Source organism: Entelurus aequoreus, linkage group LG10, assembly GCF_033978785.1.
Source record: "Entelurus aequoreus isolate RoL-2023_Sb linkage group LG10, RoL_Eaeq_v1.1, whole genome shotgun sequence".
Taxonomy (NCBI): Eukaryota; Metazoa; Chordata; class Actinopteri; order Syngnathiformes; family Syngnathidae; genus Entelurus; species Entelurus aequoreus.
In genome coordinates, this window is record NC_084740.1 from 11,133,143 (window position 1) to 11,149,331 (window position 16,189).

The 16,189-nt window shown below is 37.8% G+C and overlaps 1 protein-coding gene across 1 annotated transcript in view; it reads right to left on the bottom strand.

Moving 5' to 3' along the window:
* ppp1r37 (protein phosphatase 1, regulatory subunit 37) overlaps window positions 1–12,889 on the bottom strand; it is a 52,542-nt gene extending 39,653 nt beyond the window's left edge. The window contains exon 1 of the mRNA XM_062060093.1: window positions 11,362–12,889. Within this exon, the coding sequence (XP_061916077.1) occupies window positions 11,362–12,022 (661 nt within the window). The 5' untranslated portion in view covers window positions 12,023–12,889. The remainder of the gene's footprint in view (window positions 1–11,361) is intronic.
* Window positions 12,890–16,189: the final 3,300 nt, after the last annotated feature.

Consider the following 16,189-nt stretch of genomic DNA (forward strand, 5'->3'; position numbering starts at 1 on the left):
AAGAAAAAAAAAAAAAAAAAAAATGTCCGCCGAACCGGAAGAAGAAGCCGCTGAGCACCAACGAAGAAGCGCCCACCGCCGGAAGTGTTAGCATAGCCAAGCGAGTCAGTCAAGCTCAAGCATGGATAGCGGGCGTCGGCGGTCGAAAGTGTGGCTTTACTTTACAAAAAAAAATGAAATAACCGCGAAATAACAGAGCTCCATGTCCATCAAGAAACGAGTGGAGAGAGAGCTGCAGATGTACCAGGACGTTCCACCGATACTTATGTCTGACGACCCTGCTGCATGGTGGTGGTCCGGTGGAACCAACAAAAGACTTATCCTTTGCTGTCAGATCGCGCTTTCTCCTATTTATGCGTTCAAGCTTCTTCCACACCCAGCGAACGTGTATTTTCCACAGCAGGAGACACTATCTGTCCAGAACGCTCACACATCCTGCCTGAGAAGGCGGATATGGTCATTTTCCTAAACAAGAACTGTCTCTGATTTTATACTGTACCTGCTGCTAATCTGGACTGGGTTTTGCAAGTTGTTTCTTATTGTTTATTTGCTTTTCTGCACCATGTTAGCCCATCAGTGGGAGCACGGTAACATTTTTAAGTACCTGCAGCATCATACACTTGTGTGTGTAAATGTGTTTTCATGAGGTTTTCAAAAATTAAGCTCTCTTGAGGAAAGTGTACCCCTGGGAAAATGTATTCATAATTTATAATATTTATATTCAAGTTCATAGATTTGATATTTATATTCTAGTTGAAAACAGCCCTGTGAGGAATTTATAGTAAAGTTCATAAAAAGTTAATAGAATTAAAATTGATGGAGAATGTCAGACTATTTCATTCAGAAAGACTGTAGGTTAGCTAGCTCATTTAAAATATCCTAAACTTTTTTTTGACCCTGCCTCTTAAAAGAAACGGAATCGAGAATCGTCAGGAATCGGAATCGGAAACAAAGAATAGGAATCGGAATCGGAATCGTTCGAATTTAAACGATACCTAACCCTACCCATGGAGTGCCATGACAAGTGTGGGCTTAAGTACCAGAATTCCAACAGTTCCAGATTTGCCAATTGGTTAATAAATTAAACTTCAGTAAACACGATCTAGAGCAAAAAGCTTCATTATATTCAAGCTACTACAGCAGAACGCCTGCTCTGCTGTCAACACATGTGGAATCTTTTGACTTTCATACACCTAAAACACTACACAGAGAGCAGGAGAACTTAAAAGCCACTGACCTACATGCAAACAGCTAGTTATGAAGCAGGTAGTACACAATCAACAAACAATCCTCTTGCTAGATTAGGTTGCTGCAATGGAAAGAATCCGCTATCTTCACCCATTTCATATCGAGCAAACCAGTGATGATTTAGTGCTGGAGGTTGAATAGAAAATACTTTTAACAGCATATGGACATATCGGGGTGCAAACAGCCTAAATTAATCCACTCTCAGTCTTAGATATTTACTCACAGTCCGCAACATTAAGCTATGTTCCCAGCAAAGGGTACAGTTCATTTGATTTGAAAAAACGTCAACCCTGATTTTGCCTGTGCTGTGATTGCTAATTGCCAGTTATGTATAAGTTATCTAATTAAAATAAAAAAAAAACAGTCAATAAAAAGTAGGGATGCTCTATATTACAGGGGGTCGATAATTATCGTTTACCAATGGCAGTTATGATGTCACATTGATAATTCCGATAATGAAAAATCAACCGATAAAATCGGCCAATAACAATAAAGGTTTATCATCTCCGTGTTTGTCGATGGTCTCTGTGTTGTGGCCTGTGTTGCCGCCTGGCTTCTCAAACTTCCCCTCCCCTATGGTATGGTCGCATATTTGTGATGTCATATTAATCACTGCAAGCGCGGCCTGTTGTAAGCAGATAATAGCATCATTGTGCCGTGTGGTGTGAGCTTAATCTGCCGTGTCAGAAGAAGACATTTCACTCGTAGTTTGCAAAATGTGTTCCTTCAGAAGTGTGTGGTTGGTGTTTCCACCGCATTTCACAGTTCAGGGTAGTTTATACAAATCAGGCTGATGACATATGGAGGAGTGCCTTAGTATATTTCTACACAAATACCATGTAATAAATAGACAATATTAGGCCAGAGTTAATTTACTAAAAAGGAAGTAAATGAAATACAAAGCAATAATATGCAAACTATATGATTTTAAAAAAATGAAGAGTATCGATATGTTAATAAAAGTCACGCTTTTTGTCCGCAATGTCCAACATTCACAAAGTCGTCCCCTCAGTAAATCAGGAATTCATTAGGGTCAAGCGATTCCTCTAGGTCCATTTCAGCTATAAATAACAAAACGTAAAAAATAAATGTCAGTGTTTATGTCACGCCGACAACACAAACACATCGGGTTTAGCATTAGCTTGTTAGCATTCTGTTCACTCTGGTTGAGGCTATGAACTACACAAATGGAGTGTCAGTGACTACTTTTACAGCATGCAATAAAGTAAATAGTTAATACTTGATGTCATTTACCTTCGGTCCACTCATGCACTGCCTCCTTTATTTCACATTTCTCCAACTAAGTCTCAGAGGAGTAAACATCTGAGGTCATTGCTTTGAGTCTGGCTGGATACTTCATCCATCCATCCATCCATCCATCATTTTCTACCGCTTGTAAGTAAAAACATTACTAGATAGTTCCACTGAGAAGCGTTCTTCAGAAAAAAGATGCCTCACAAAAGGTTACTGCAAGTCGAAAGTTCCTTTCGTTCTTCTTTCTCTCTGTTGTCAAGTTTGTTGTAATAGAAATACACAAGAAATAGGAAATAAACAGGTCGTCTAGCATTCTGTAATAGTGGTCCTGTGCTCGAAAAAGAAGTCTAAGGAAGAACCCCAACTGTGTTTAACCAATCAGCATTCAACAGCACAGCCTGGCCCAATAGGGTTACAGGAACCTTCCAAAAGTCCTACCTAGCTGGCAGGAACTTAACAAATTACTGAAAAACTAAATCCACCCAGGTAGTTTTTGGTGGAATTTATTTACCCAAATGGGAAAGTTCCTGTGGTGGAAAAGGGCCTAATAACAGCACAAAAATCCCTTTCCAATACAATACACTGATTACTTAGCAAGAGCAAACTTTAACAATGTCGTCTTCGATGTCAGCAACTTCAGTGTGACTCAAATGACAATCATGGTAAATCAATGGCCGACAAAATGCATAAAGTGCAAGCTGCCAGCTCCTACTTAACATGCCCATGCCAGAGTTCAAATTAGAATCCCCCCAACAAACACTCCCAGTCGGCAGCACCACTCCCAGGACATTACAGCAACGTCATTCACACAACAGCTGGCAGAGATGGGGCAGGAGGAGAAAGATTGTTGCACGGATGCTGGGAGCTCTGACTAGTGCAAGAACACAAAAATGCAAAATATCAACCAAGTCAAATGCCTACTCCTAGTTAGGAGAGTTAGCGTTTCCTGGAACATAAACAAAAAATATATTTTTTGTCTCACAAAGTACAATAGCCTCCAAAAAACATCTCCCACATTATCAGTGATCAAAATACATCAATACGTATAATGGTTGCCTGTGACTAGGACCAGATGGTAATGTGAGGGTACAAGTGCTCTATTTATAAATGTAGGAGGGGAGGGGGTGGCATTTGATGTGCAAGGTGTGCGAACGTGGAGGATTAAAATAATATTTGTCAGCCGTAGAACAGATCTAGGAGTGGGAAAGCGAGGAATTCCTGTTTGAAAAGCGGGCAGAAAAGCCCTACACAGACTTGAGGATGGTTTGAGAAATTACCACAAGACACCAGCCACATTTTAAAAAATATATACAAATTTGCTTTGTTGATGCTGTTGTGTTCAGACATGTAATCGTTTCACTATTTGTTGTCATGTGTTGAAAAATGACTCAGTTGGCATTGCTGACTTATTCCAAATAATGCTAACTAGGTCAGTTGAATCTTTGCACAAGTGGATGTTGATTGTGATTACACCACATAGGTGATTGGACCAAATAAAGGTTTGAGGCCAGTGCTTGCAGCAGAACTAGCTGAACCAACCTGTGGCACAGTAACAGTTTGTCACTTGGTACTCAGCCACAGCAAATAACATTCCATAGGTCACAAAGCCACTAATAACCTGGTGCCAAGTCAGTCTGACGACAAAAAACTCAAGGTAGGCCAAAGTGTTGCATAGTTAGGAGTATTACCCACTCAATCATGCCGAAACATGTTTTTCTACTGTATGACTTGTCAACATGTCTTGTGGTTCTGCAATGTTTGTGGTGTCTGATTAATAAATAACAGCACGTGCCTGCAATGTGATACATTGTTGTCCTGATACAGCACTGAACTTGCCAGCCGCCGAGAGACAAGTGAGGTAACACAGCCAAGTTGGGAAGTAAAGTACATCTCGAGCTATGTTTTATGGCAAGTCTTGAAGTTGTGGAAAACAATACTACGCCAATGGTGTACTAGTTTTTTTTTTGCAAATTCAAGCCTCACGTCTTGAAGAGGCTGTATAAGGGCAGCCCAGTGTATGACAAAGGTCCCCAAGCCAAAAAGGAAACATGATCACAGCAGCGGACTATTGTTCCTCCTGACTTCAGGTTCAGAAAGGAGCCGGGCAGCTCATGATACGTCCAATTCATTCACTGTGACAACAATCTAGAATTGCACTCCTACAGTTGCTTGCAGTAGCTATTTATTCTCCCCTCATACTGTGTACTTAAGACATTTTGATAATCAGGCACAATTTATTTGATTTTACAAAAAGAAAAAAAGATAGAACTGTGACAAATAGGCCTGGGTCGATATTCGACAAGTCAATTAATCGACGATAAATGAAAATTAAGTCAGTAAATTTTCCAGCGTCGATAATGCACGCTTTGGATCGGTTCAGCAGCTGCGCGCTTTTGTGCTAAAACGGAATAAAAAGAAGGGGGCGAATCGTCTTGTCATCATTAAGTATACTCTTTGTGCGGCGAGGCGGGTGTCGCTAGCCCGCTAGCAATAACATCGCATGGTGCATGCCTGGCCAACCTGCGGCTCCTAAGCCGCATGCAGCTCTTATTTCATATCGAAGTTTGTGTTTTTTTAATGTGCATGTTAGGCGACCGAGATGATCTGCAGGAGCGGTGACTCTTTTGCATCGGTTTCTGCGGCTGCGGGTATTTGTACTACAAATAAACGGTAGTAATGTCAGCTGCTGTAAAACTCCCGACGGTTAGTATTACTGTATTGAGTTAAAATGATCGAAAACCGTCATTCATAACTGCACTTTGACACGGACAGACAGGTGCTAGCTTGCTAGCTAGCCTAAATGCTAACATTTAAACAACAGACATTAACGTTTTTTTCCATTATGAAACGTCATTCCCCAATCTAAACCTCTAAAAACACATTACTATTAGGGCTGCAAAAACTAATCGATTAAAATCGATTATTAAAATAGTTGCCGATTAATCTAGTCATCGATTCGTTGGATCTATGCTACGCGCATGCAGAGTTTTTTTTTTTTTTTTTAAATAAACCTTTATTTATAAACTGCAACATTTACAAACAGTAATCAAAATAAGTATGGTGCCAGTATGCTGTTTTTTTTTCAATAAAATACTGGATAGGATAGAAATGTAGTTTGCCACTTTTATCCGATTATTAATCGAAGTAATAATCAACAGATTAATCGATTATCAAATTAATCGTTAGTTGCAGCCCTAATTACTATCTAAACAACTTAGCTCCAGTATTCACAAACATAAAATATTTGCTGTTTTTGCACAAAGTGTTTGACAAACTCGATACTGATAAGTTTAAACAGACGGACACAAGCTCTGTTCACAGGAAGTAAACTCATGTGGCTTCTGGAAGTGAAACAACTGACCACCCTTTACAATTTAAAACGGAAGATGGTAAACAAAAATAAAAAAATATGGCTCTTATGAAGCCAGAACTATATTTGATGTTTCCTTTGCCAAAAAAGTGAGGTGTGTATTTATTTACGTTATTAAAAAAAACAGAATTAAATTATTTTACTGCGTGTATTAAGTACTTTTTGAGCACATTTAACAATACCACGATAATAATGATAACTGTGATCATTTTGGTCAAAATAAATGTATTTAGCCATTTTGTTTAATTGTTTTGATTGACTCCTACTTAACATAGGCGGAACCTATTTTATTGATTTTGGTTCGGAATTTTGTATTGTCATGTATTGTCCTTACATCAGTGGTCTAAAAAAATAGTGGCAATAATATTATCAGCAATCTATTTATTTATTTATATATATTTATTTATTTTATATATATATTTATATAGTATTTATATATATGTATTTATTTATATATGCACCTTATTGCTTTTTTATCCTGCACTACCATGAGCTTATGTAACGAAATTTCGTTCTTATCTGTGCTGTAAAGTTCAAATTTGAATGACAATAAAAAGGAAGTCTAAGTCTAAGTCTAATAATTTGTAGGTCAATGTCTCATCGAGCAAGATTTGTTATCGCTCCAGGCCGAGTGACAAACTTAACTGCAGACGAGTAGATTAAATACATGAATGTATACCAAGTAAAGAAACAATTAATACGAACCTACTGATGCGGTCTGCATTTATTTTTAAAGTACCATAAAGCGTGTGTCCCTAAAGCCTGTTCATAAGCTCCGAACATGGAAAAAAAACCATCATCATATCTCTCACTGGTTTGTGTCACTTTTAGAAGAAGACATCTTCAAATGGTTGCTTTTGATGTTTCGGCAGTTTCATTTTATCCTGAGGGACAAACCTTCGTCCTCAATGATATGGTTCCAGATTTTGGCCGATACACTATTGTTGGACCTCAAAAAAGTACAGTATGTAAAACAGTAGAAAAATACTGCAACAGTGATGATATGGCCTAAAATGTATTTATCGCGATATATATTGCAACCTCCCACGATAACGATATATATCACAATATATTGTTTGGTATACAAACAATAATAGAAAAAATTCAAAACAGATTACAAAGGCTCATAATTTGACTGCTAACCTATTAGGGTTGTACGATATAGTACCACGATACTAATGAATCATATTTGGTACTATACCGCCTCTGAAAAGTACCGGTCCGCCCTCCCCCGTCGTCGTCACGTCATGTCATTGCTGGTTTACAAAGAGACGAGCGTGTTCGGTAGCGCACAATCACGAAGTACCGTAATTTCCGGACTATAAGCCGCTACTTTTTCCCCTCGTTCTGGTCCCTGCGGCTTATACAACGGTCCGGCTTATATATGGCCTGTTCTTCTCCGACACCGACGAAGAGGATTTCGGTGGTTTTAGTACACAGGAGGAAGACGATGACACAATGATTAAAGACTGACTTTTCATATACCGGTAGGCTGGTTATTTTGATAACGTACAGGCGAGCACCTTGTATTACTTTGTACCGTTGTATTATTTGTACTCTGCATGAATGCTGTTGGCCATGTCAAAGATGTGAAAGTTTGATTGAATGATTGAAAGATTTATTGTTAATAAATGGGACCCTTTGCGTTCCCAAACAGTCATCTCTGTCCCGACAATCCCCTTCGTGATAGCAGGAACCCCTATATACTACGGTAATTACACATCAAAACCCTGCGGCTTATAGTCGGGTGCGGCTTATATATGGAGCAATCTGTATTTTCCCCTAAATTTAGCTGGTGCGGCTTATAGTCAGGTGCGGCTTATAGTCCGGAAATTACGGTACTTACAAGCAGACACAGTGTGTCGACAGAAAAGGGAGAACAGACACATTTTGGCTTAAAAACAAACGATAAAGGTGAAGCTATAACACTGAAACGCCCTCAGGAAGAGGTGCTTTAAGACATGGCTAGCTAGCGGCTAAAGTCCAGCCCCAGTCGGCAGTGTTTTAGCTGCTTCTAAATCCCTAATCCTCGCCTCCATGGCGACAAATAAAATATGTTTCTTTCAAGTATCATCCCTGCAGGACGAGGAATAGCTAAACATGCTTCACTACACACCGTAGCTCACTGGCGTCGGAATGTAAACAAACGCCATTGGTGGATCTACACCTAACATCCACTGTAATGATACCAACAAGTGCAGGAGTGTATCTAGTCGATACTGCTATGATTACATCGATATTTTTTGGCATCACAACATTTTCTTTCGTTTTTTTAAATATATATTATGTTTATAAACACGAGGACTTTGAATATGACCAATGTATGATCCTGTAACGACTTGGTATCGGATTGATACCCAAATTTGTGGTATCATCCAAAACTAATGTAAGGCTTTCAAACAACAGAAGAATAAGGGAGTATTACATTTTAACAGAAGTGTAGATAGAACATGTTAAAAGAGAAAGTAAGCAGATATTAACAGTAAATGAACAAGTAGATTAATAATTCATTTTCTACCACTTGTCCTTAATAATTTTGACAAAATAATAGAATGAAAAATTACACAATATGTTACTGCATATGTCAGCAGACTAAATTAGGAGCTTTTTTTGCTTACTTACTACTAAAAGTTGTCTTGTATGTTCACTATTTTATTTAAGGACTAAATTGCAATAAGAAACATATGTTTAATGTACCCTAAGTTTTTTGTTAAAATAAAGCCAATAAGGCAATTTTTTGTGGTACCCTTTATTTAGAAAAGTTTCAAAAAGTACCGAAAAGTATTGAAATATTTTTGCTACTGGTACCAAAATATTGGTATCTGGACAACACTATAACCTATACGTAACCTATTACGCAATTTCCTGTTGTATTATGTTTAATAGAATGTGTCATCAACATGCATCATCATATGACATAAAATATTATTAAAAGCTCTATCGAGTTACGCAATTTCCTGTTATATTATTTTTAATAGAATGTGTCATCAACATGCATCATCATATGACATGAAAATATTATTAAACGCTCTATCGAGTTACGCAATTTCCTGTTATATTATTTTTAATAGAATGTGTCATCATCATGCATCATCATATGACATGAAAATACTATTAAAAGCTCTATCGGCAGCCACATTTATAAATGATAATTTATCATATATTTTGTGTAACCCTATACTGTAATATGGGTGCTTTAACAACATGCTTGATTGAAGTGCTTTAGTTTTAAACACACCTCATTTGGGTCAATAACGCCAAGCCTATGCACAAAAACAGTGCAGGCTATGCCGTGTCCAGGATGAACTTCCTGGATAAGTGTTAGGAGAGCACACAAGAACACATCAAGCAGCAGCTGGATACGCCCACAGTACAGTAGGCAGACAAGGCCTACTTCTACTTCCATCTCTTTACCAATCTTATCTTCAAGTTTCTCTACAATAATCAATAGCTGAATGTCCATTCCTCAAGTAGACTTTGAGGAAGAATAAAAATACCATTGTTCTTAGTCTGTCCACAAACAATTCTTGCTGCACAAACAATCGGTGAGCTGGATGAAAAGACCAATCATTTTCTTACACACTTGTTTGTGTTTAAGTAAGACTTAAAGTTCTGTTTGAAAGAGGGTTGACGTGAGTGCTTGCAAGGCAGCACATTTGTGTTTGCATTGCTCATTCCCTAGCAAGGACACAGTGTGGCTTACAGTAAACACACACACACAGAGCAATGTTTAGCTTGGGTAAAGGATATGTAGTACTGTGAAACTGTATTCTGTTAATCAGATGATGTATTAGATGTGTGGTATTGAATGCAACATGCAATTGTTTTAAACAAAATAAAGTGGTTAGTGCACAATAACTACACAAAGGCAAAAACTACTAATGGCTCCCAATAAATTGTTTTGGTTTTTGCCCTCAAAACCTTCTTGTATCCGGAGACTTATTGACCGAGTTTGTAAACAGTAACAAAAAAAGGAAACAAATATTTTTTAAATAATAAGACAAAAAAAATAAATACTGATCTTATGATTTTTATATTGTGTATACTGATACCATACTAGGTGTCGATAGTACCTAGATCTGGATTGATCACCCCTACTTTAAATTGAAGCTAGCCATCACTTTCTTGTGTCGCATGCTTAACCATTCCTTTTCATCTAGACCTCCAGTGATAAAGACACATGGAAGAAGATATGTTTATTTTTCGCCATAGTGGTGAGGATTAGTATTTTAGAAGCGACTTTTAGATGACGTGCTCGCTGCAGCTTGCTCTCAACTTGGAACCAGTGTTCTAGCAAGACACGCAGCCTCTAGGAATTCATGCAACTCCAGCATGAGGGCAACAAAAAATATGGAAATGTAATTGTGTTTCCTTAGCTTGCATCCATTTTGAAGGAATATTTCACACTGGTACGATCTTTAGCCATGTAAAAAAAACTGGGACACAAAGATTGGCTGGGCTCGAAAACTCAACAGCCAATCGCCGATCATTTAAAAAAGGCAAATACATACACTATATTGCCAAAAGTATTTGGCCACCCATCCAAATGATGAGAATCAGGTGTCCTAATCACTTGGCCTGGTGTATAAAATCAAGCACTTAGGCATGGAGACTGTTTCTACAAACACTTGTGAAAGAATGGGCCGCTCTCAGTGATTTCCAGCGTGGAACTGTCATAAGATGCCACCTGTGCAACAAATCCAGTCATGAAATTTCCTCGCTCCTAAATATTCTATAGTCAACTTTATTATAAGAAAAGTGAAGAGTTTGGGAACAACAGCAAGTCAGCCACCAAGTGGTAAGCCGCATAAACTTGACAGACAGGGGTCAGCGGATGCTGAAGCGCATAGTGCAAAGACTTTCTGCAGTCAGTTGCTACAGAGCTCCAAACTTCATGTGACCTTCCAATTAGCCCACGTACAGTACGCAGAGAGCTTCATGGAATGGGTTTCTGTGGCCAAGCAGCTGCATCTAAGCCATACATCACCAAGTCCAATGTAAAGCACGTTGCCACTGGACTCTAGTGCAGTGGGGACGCCTTCTCTGGACTGATGAATCACACTTTTCCATCTGGCAAATCTGATGGACCAGTCTGGGTTTGGAGGTTGCCAGGAGAACGCTACATTTCGGACTGAATTGTGCCGAGTGTGAAATTTGGTGTAGGAGGAATTATGGTGTGGGGGTTGGTTTTTCAGGAGTTGGGCTTGGCCCCTTAGTTCCAGTGAAAGGAACTTTGAATGCTCCAGGATACCAAAACATTTTGGACAATTCCATGGGATGGCACTTCAAGTTCATATTTTTGGCAATATAGTGTATGTCCAGGATTGGGACATCTCTACTTAAAACGGTGTAAAAAGAAGAGTTTTTACACAAGTGGCAATCACAGACAAAATGCACGTAAACTCAAAAGTGCGCTTCTGCAAGCAAATTGAACAAACAAAAATATCATTGACACACAATATGCAAATAGACACACAAATAGGCATTACCATGTCTCCAGGGGTCCTTGGGTTCCACTGCTCCAGAAACAATGTCCTCATCCGAAGGAAATTTCACCCTCTTGCCACTCAGTTTGTGTTTGTCGTCCCCTTCCTCCACCGTGGGGTACAGCACAGTCTGGAGCTCGGCAACAGAAACCTCAGTGTTCGCCTGGACCGTTTCTGCCTCGGTGCCGGCCTGGACAACATGGCCGGAGGGATGCAAAACACCATCTGACGGCGACGTGACATGTGTCGACTCGGCCTCCTCCAAGACGCCGCTCTCATCGAGGCTCAGATCCACACCCATGTCCATCTCCCCGCCGTCGTCCTCCGCGAGGTCGTTATATTTTAAAGGCTCCTTAGCGTCCTTCGTTTCATCCACGGCGCCATTGTCCTTGTGATCCCCGTCATTGGGGTTGTCTTGGTCACTGCTCTGTCGGTTCCCATTGACCTCATCCATCTCCAGTGTGTCCTTCACCTGGTGGTTGTCCCCCTCCACCACCTGAAGGTTGTCAGTGAGCTGAGGCATGGTCTCGGCAGGAATATTCGTTTCTGCAATCAGCTCAGAAATGCAGGGGATGACCCCGTCGGTGATGATGCTGGTGTTGTGATCATCACTAGTTTTGGTCTTGACATTGCACAAATCTAAACGCTGCTCTTCGATATTCATATTTTCATGTCCAGTTAGGCTAGGTCCTTACCACACAAACCTTGGCAGACAGGAACTAAATAGGAAATGTATCGCCTTGTTGGTGCAGCAAATACTACAATTAAATATTGAATTTTGAATTAGGAGGGCCAGTGTAGAGGTAATCAATAACACAACAGAAGATGCCAGTTTGTGACATGAGCAATGCAACCGCCTACCAAGACAACTTTTGCACACTCAATTTAGTTGTTTTTTTTTGATGAGGACTCATTCAGGGTGCCTCCATTACGTCATCCAAGTCAGCTTTACTTTCATCTGTATTGAAGCGAGCTGCCGTTAGCTAGCAGGCTAAAGTTGATGAGCAACAATGACACCCAAGGCCGTGTATGCTCGCATACCCGCCGCACCACACATCACCCGGACAAAGTCCATTATCCTGGGGGTAAAAAAAAAAAGAAAGAAAAAAGAAGATGTTACGTCCCTTTCTCCGTCGGTCGTCTTGCTGTAAAGTCACATCACGAGCTTCTTGGAAGAGCGGCGGCTAGAAAAGAAGCAGGCGTCACACAACATGGCTCCGGACACACACCTGCTCGCAGTCCGTGTAACTACACCCTTAAGACGGGAGGAGGTTTTCCAGTCACATGAGGTTTGGGCAGCCAAAAAGGGGCCAGCGAGTAGGGTGAAGGTGTTTCTGTCCGCCGCGACCACTCGCAAGGTAAGCTAGCTTGTGAAAAGTCCAACAACCGTTTGTTGTTCACACGCGTGACGTCAGCACGTCGCACCACCCGGGCTGCGTTCAACAGCCGCAGTGTTTCCCAGTGCTGGAAGAAAGTGCAAGTTATGAGATAAAATGTCCTAATTATGAGATAAAAAAGGTTATCATTATAAGAAAAGAAAGTCGAAAAGATAAAAAGTCCAAACTATGAGGTACAGTCATAATTATGAGCTCAGATGTCAAAATTATTCAATCAAAAAGGCGTAGTTAAAGGTAAAGTTCCAATGATTGTCACACACACACTGGTTGTGGTGAAATGTGTCCTCTGCATTTGACCCATCCCCTTGTTCACCCCCTGGGAGGGGAGGGGAGCAGTGAGCAGCAGCGTGCGCCATGCTCGGTAATAATTCTGTGATTTAACCCCCAATTATGAGATAATAAGTCATAATTATAAAATATGAAGTCCACCCATCCATCCATCCATTTGCCACCGCTTGATGGTAGAAATGGCGTTTAAATTATGAGATAAAATGTCAAATTATGAGATTAAAAATCATCATTATTGACATAAAAACTCATAATTATGAGATTTAAAAAAGCGAAATTATGAGATAGTCACAGTGGCATGACATCGCCTGTTTATTATATGGCTTTTATTATGACTTTTTATCTCATAATTATGACTTTCTTACCTCATAATTATGACTTTTTTACTCTCACAATTATGACTTTTTATATCATAGTTTCGATTTTCTTATCTCATAATTTCAACCGTTTTTTGTTTTTTTTATCATTGGGGAATTTTTTTTGCACCTACTGCAAAAAACAAAGATCCTTAATATGACAGGAGCGCTCTGGTTATTTTTTTTTTTTTTTTAAATACGCCAATAGTAAATCACAATTGAGATTAAAAAAAGGTCATAATCGAAATTATGAGATAAAAAGTCATAATTATCAGATAAAGAGTCATAATTAAGAGACAACGTCCTAATTATGAGTTAAAATGTCCAAATGATCAGATAATAAATAAATATGAGATAAAAAGTCATAATTATAAGAAAAGAAAGTAGAAATGAAAAGATAAAAAGTCTTAACTATGAGGTAGAGTCATAATTGTGAGCTCAGATGTCAAAATTATTCAATCAAAAAGGCGTAGTTAAAGGTAAAGTTCCAATGATTGTCACACACACACTGGTTGTGGTGAAATGTGTCCTCTGCATTTGACCCATCCCCTTGTGTGTTGTGGTTATGACCGCCATAACCACAACACCAGGGGGAGCTCCACTAACCACGTTAAACCCAGATTCCGATCTAACAAAAGGTCTTAACTCATTCTCTTTCTATGCCACATCAACATGGAATGCACTCCCTACAGGTGTAAAAGAAAGGGCATCTCTATCCTCCTTCAAAACCGCACTAAAAGGAACACCTCTAAGCAACATCAACCCTAAACTAACACGATGGCTGTATTATGATGATAGTATATATCTGTATCATGAATCAATTTAAGTGGACCCCGACTTAAACAAGTTGAAAAAACTTATTCGGGTGTTGCCATTTAGTGGTCAATTGTACGGAATATGTACTGTACTGTGCAATCTACTAATAAAAGTTTCAATCAATCAGTCAATCAATGTTCACCCCCTGGGAGGGGAGGGGAGCCGTGAGCAGCAGCGTGCGCCGCGCTCGGTAATCATTTGGTGATTTAACCCCCAATTATGAGATGAGAAGTCATAATTATAAAATATGAAGTTGTGATTACCAAATAAAAAGTCTAAATTATGAGATAAAATGTCAAATTATGAGATTAAAAATCATTATTATGACATAAAAACTCATAATTATGAGATTAAAAAAGCTAAATTATAAGATAGGAGATGTCATGCCATCGTGACTGTTTACTATATGACTTTTATTATGACTTTTTATCTCATAATTATGACTTTCTTACCTCATAATGACTTTTTTAATCTCATAATTATGACTTTTTATATGATAGTTTCGATTTTTTTATCTCATAATTTCGACCTTTTTTTTTTTTTTTTTTTAGCATTGGGGCATTTGTTTGCACCCACTGCAAAAAACAAAGACCCTTAATATGACAGGTTATTTTTTTATTTTTTTTAAATACGGCAATAGTAAATCACAATTATGAGATTAAAAAAAGGTCATATTCTAAATTATGAGATAGAAAAGTCCCAATTATGAGATAAAGAGTCATAATTATGAGTTAAAATGTCCAAATGATGAGATATGCATAAAAAGTCATAATTATAAGATAAGAAAGTCGAAATGAAAAGATAAAAAGTCCTAACTATGAGATAGTCATAATTATGAGCTCAGATGTCAAAATTATTCAATCAAAAAGGCGTAGTTATGAAATTAGGTCATAATTATAAAATATGAAGTCGTGATTACAAAATAAAAAATCTAAATTATGAGATAAAATGTCAAATTATGAGATTAAAAATCATCATCATGACATAAAAAGTCATAATTATGAGATTAAAAAAAGCGAAATGATGAGATAGTCACAGTGGCATGACATCTCATGTTTATTCACACATGAATTGCGAGTACATTAATAATTATGACTTTTATTATGACTTTTTATCTTGTAATTTAGATTTTTTTAATCTCATAATTATGACTTTTTATATCATAGTTTCGATTTTCCTATCTCATAATTTCAACTTTTTAAAAAAAAATTTTATTATTGGGGCATTTTTTTGCACCTACTGCAAAAAACAAAGATCCTTAATATGACAGGAGCGCTCTGGTTATTTTATCTTTTTTTGGTCTTTTTTAAAAATACGGCAATAGTAAATCACAATTATGAGATTAAAAAAAGGTCATAATCTAAATTATGAGATAGAAAAGTCATAATTATGAGATAAAGAGTCATAATTAAGAGAAACAGAGTTCTAATTATGAGTTAAAATGTCCAAATGATCAGATAAGAAATAAATATGAGATAAATTATTTAATTAAAAAGGCGTAAATTATGAGATAATTATGAGAAGTCATAATTATAAAATATAAAGTCGTGATTGTCAAATAAAAAGTCTAATTTGTGAGATAAAAAGTCAAATTATGAGATTAAAAATCATCATTATGAGATAAAACCTCATAATTATGAGATTAAAAAAGAGAAATTATTAGATAGTCACAGTGGCATGACATCGCCTGTTTAATATGACTTATTATTACTTTTTATCTCATAATTATGACTTTCTTACCTCATAATTATGACGTTTTTAATCTCATTATCATGACTTTTTATATCATAGTTTCGAATTTCTTATCTCATAATTTCGACTTTTGCAACTACTGCAAAAAACAAAGATTCTTAATATGACAGGAGCGCTGTGGTTATTTTCTTTTTTAAAAAAAAAATAGTAAATCACAATTATGAGATTAAAAAAAGGTCATAATCGAAATTATGAGATAAAAAGTCATAATTATGAGATAAA